This window comes from Chiloscyllium plagiosum, chromosome 45 (assembly GCF_004010195.1).
Source record: "Chiloscyllium plagiosum isolate BGI_BamShark_2017 chromosome 45, ASM401019v2, whole genome shotgun sequence".
Classification (NCBI taxonomy): Eukaryota; Metazoa; Chordata; class Chondrichthyes; order Orectolobiformes; family Hemiscylliidae; genus Chiloscyllium; species Chiloscyllium plagiosum.
Genome location: NC_057754.1, coordinates 3,120,812 through 3,124,790, shown reverse-complemented (window position 1 = coordinate 3,124,790; position 3,979 = coordinate 3,120,812). Strand labels below are relative to the sequence as shown.

The window sequence follows — 3,979 nt, the reverse complement described above, 5'->3', positions numbered from 1 at the left end:
CAGACACCTCAATGGGCAGGGAATAGAGGGCGGTGCAGAACCCTCCCCCACACCATGTGCAGGCCGGTGCATTAGAATGGTCTGCGCACACGTGATGGGCCGAAGGGCACGTTCCTGTGCTGCACTGCTCTGCAACATGCTCTAACTTGAAGCGTCTTTGCAGCAGCAGTGCCTGGTGCGCCCTGAGCTGCAACTTTGAAAGTGTCCTAATACGCACAGAGGGTTTTGTAAGGCCGTTTACTTCACTTAGGAGAAAGTGAGGACTGCAGATGCTGGAGATCAGAGCTTAAATATGTGTTGCTGGAAAAGCGCAGCAGGTCAGGCAGCGTCGACTCTCCTGCTCCTTTGATGCTGCCTGACCTGCTGCGCTTTTCCAGCAACACATTTTTAAGCATTTACTTCACTTACTCTGCTTTCCGTCCGCAGACGCTTCCCCGTCTGGGTTTTCAAAGCAATTCCTGTTTTTGTTTCTGATTTGCAGCATCTTGTAGTTTTTGTATTGTCAAGTGGTCACCTTGTTTGCATAATGTATGCAGAAAGCATTGTGAGGAATCATAAATTTGCATAAAAGATCTGTCAGTACGATACCGTCTTTGCATAAGTTATGTAGAATGCATTGTGAGGTTATTGCCTAATTTGTATAATATATGTAGTGATGTTGTGAGGTCACCTTATTTGTGTAATTTATGCAGAGAGCATTGAAGGTCATCACCTCCTTTGCATAATATATGTAGAAAGTATTGCAAGGTCATTACGTCCTTTGCATCGTCTATACAAGGCAGCCCTTCTCCCTTTTGGGTGATGGGGCCTTGTCTTGTCTGGTCACAGTTAATCCCACGGACAGGCTCTTTGTCAGGGATGTTGAGCAGCAGGGTTTGTCACCTCTCTCCCTCAGACCACCTCATCAAAAAAGAGACCACCTGGGTACTCTTGTATTAGAAGGGGATCAGAGCAGCAGGGTTAGAATCGGGCTGCAATATTGCTCATGGTTGATTCACTGCCAATGATAGGTCATTCCCCATGTGTCTGTGCACTGGTAGCATTTGCCACCTGGGAAACCTCCCCCCCCCCCCCCCCCCCCCCAAACACTTTGCCTGAGCAGTGCCTAGTTCAGCAACACTGGGGATATTCTCCTGGTCTGGGAGGGCAGGCAGTGGCCCTGTCAGTGGTGATCCGACTAAAGAGCTGGAGCAGATCTCATCGACGCATCATCAGTCATGAGAATGATGTATACGTGCTTTGTCTGTAACTATCCAGTGTTGCTCCCCAGAGCAGAATTGGTAACAGCTCCTGTTGGGAGGTCACCATTCAATGCTGAAACCCTCAACCTGGAGAAGGATCAAGTAAGTGGCTGCAGAGAGGGAGGGGAAGAGATTAGGGTGATCGAACAACCAGTGCTCCTTAAACTTATTTATATGAAATACAGGAATCTTGCTGTAGGATGAGTGATCACTCCCTATTCCCAGATGTGATGACTCCTGTCTGACTATAAAAATTCTCTTCTGCTTTGTCCCCTTCCCAGGGTGGGAACAATGCAGGGCACACCGTTGTGGTGGATTCTGTCGAGTACAACTTCCACCTCTTGCCCAGTGGAGTAATCAACAAAGAATGCCACATCCTTCATTGGTGAGTGCCCTTCGTGGTGCAGCACACTGATTTGTAAAACAGTTTGTAACATTGAGACGTTAACAGTTTGAGGTGAGCTTTCTTGAACAGGAACTGGGAGCAAGAATAATCCATTCAGTCTCTGCTCTGCCATTCTGCAGGACCATTGCTGATCATTACCTCAATACCGTTTTCTCACTCTATTCCTTGATATCTTTCTTATCTGGCAATCTCTGTCTTGAACGTACTGACTGAGCTTCCATTGCCCTCTGGGGTAGAGAATTCCAAAGATTTCCCATGCTCTGAGTGAAGAAATACCTCCTTCGGACAGTCCTGAAGGGCAGGCTCTTATCCTGAGACACTCTGTGCTAGTTCTTTACCTCCACCACACACTCTTGGGGGAAGCTTCCTTTCTGTGTTTCAACATATCGAGCCCTGTAAGAATTCTCTATTCTTCAGTTGGATTAGCTCTCATGCTTAAACTGCAGGAAATACAAGCCCAGTCTCGGTCTCTCGTCAAGGGATAGTCCTGTCATCCCATGGATCAGTCTGGTGAAGCTCCACTGTACTCCCTCCAAGACAAATAGATCCTTCCTTGGGTGCCCTGTCTCAATTTGTAAAAATTGTTAGTTGGCAGAACCTTTGTTATAAATGAGTAGATTTCAGTCACAGGTAAAACAACTGCAAACTGTTGGTGTGCAACCTGATAACCAAGCCACATTAATCCATAAACTGCTTCAAAAGACCAATTACCCCTGGGGTGGTACCACTGTGTTGAAACCACTGAGATAATCTTCTTTCCTGCTGTTTAGGACGGAAGTAACTTCACCTGTAAGAATACTGTATTTACTGTAAGCAGAGCTTTCTAAACCAATCAGCAAAAAAAATTGCGTTTATCTGACTGAAGTTATACCCTTTAAAGCACAAAGGCATCCATTATGAAATGGCAGACAATGAAGTACAGATGTTTGGACGCTATCCCCACTCTCTTCACTTGACCTGTGCAGCTCCCAATGCTGCTTGTGTATCCACAACAGGGTACTGGCATTGTAGTTCTGGAGAGAGATTATTGCAGGATTACAAGTGGGTAGTAGTTGCCTACAGGGCCCTGTGTTAACGCCATTGGCTCTGTCACACCTCACTGGGCGGCACATCGAAAATTGAGCCCCATTATTCCTAGTGATGTCACAAAGATTCGAGATTTTTAAGAAAGTACTTAGAATTTCCTAATTTGACTCTAGACTCAGACTGAGGGTGACAGAGAGCATGGACCAGGTTTCTCTATTTAACAAGAATTACTGTTTATTACGAGGAATTAGACTGTACCTACATGTACCAACCATATAACAGTACCAATTAAAAGTCTAATCCCCTTATAAACCTAAACATACACACACTCTTAGACAAGGAAACAGGAAAAGTGTTATGTTTGCAGAAAAGCTGGAGCGGCATCAGTTGTTTGTATTCACGGGTTGGCTGAGATGACCCTTTTGCTGGTCAGAATGTTGCTTTTTAGTTGCTTTTTCCAGATGCTGCCACTTTTTTGCAAGAAATACAAGGTGGCTAGTTTGCTTGTACCCTCAGCCTAGAACAACTACCCAAGGGAAGGTGATTAAAGTAGATTTTCTCTGCAGAGAACAGAGACTGTGCAGGTGGAGAGCAAAACACTTTTTTTTTCTCCCCACCCCCCCTCCCCGTCATATCTTGTGGTCAGCCCCAAGGCGTTCACTTACCTGAGAACCAATCACAGGTTTCAGCCGGCAGGAGGCCTTTGTCATCGATAACTGGTCACTAGTCCGTAGACCGGTTGAATTTATGTTGCCAACCAAATCTGCATCAGAATAAAAAAAATCCCTCAGTTCTGGTTTATCTGCAACCACTTCAATTTGCTTGTTCAAACAGCTACTAATGATGCTTGCCACAAGTTTCAGGTTATGTACTTTCAAACCTAGCAACCATCCTTTCAAACAAACAGAGAACTGTTTGTTTTCATTTCGGTCTATAGTTGTAAAATAACAAAAAGTAAAAAGGCACAATCTTTACAGCTTTTCCACTGGCATTTGTGCCAGCTCAAACAAATCTCCCACTTTTCCAACTTAGAATTAGAGTTAGAGTTAGAAAAAACACACCCCAGGTCATCTCCTCTGCCCAGAAAAAGACTTGAAGAAGCTCTCTTCCTCCCTCTATAAGGATTTCAGCGAGTCCCTCTCTCACTGCACACCCCAGGTCATCTCCTCTGCCAAGAAAGTCCCAACGCTCGAACTCAGCACCACCTTCCTAACCTGCAATCTTCTTCCTGACCTCCCCGCCCCCACTCCGGCCTATCACCCTCACCTTGACCTCCCTCCACCTATCGCATTCCCAACGCTCCTCC

General features: G+C 45.7%; 1 protein-coding gene across 2 annotated transcripts in view; it reads left to right on the top strand.

The window, feature by feature from the left end:
• Positions 1-1,176: 1,176 nt before the first annotated feature.
• The window catches only part of LOC122543824 (adenylosuccinate synthetase-like), a 10,449-nt gene continuing 7,646 nt past the window's right edge, over positions 1,177-3,979 (top strand). For both annotated transcript variants that reach the window (XM_043682627.1, XM_043682626.1), the window contains exons 1-2: positions 1,177-1,343; positions 1,523-1,626. In XM_043682627.1, coding sequence (XP_043538562.1) covers positions 1,218-1,343; positions 1,523-1,626 — 230 coding nt within the window. In that variant the 5' untranslated portion in view covers positions 1,177-1,217. The remainder of the gene's footprint in view (positions 1,344-1,522; positions 1,627-3,979) is intronic.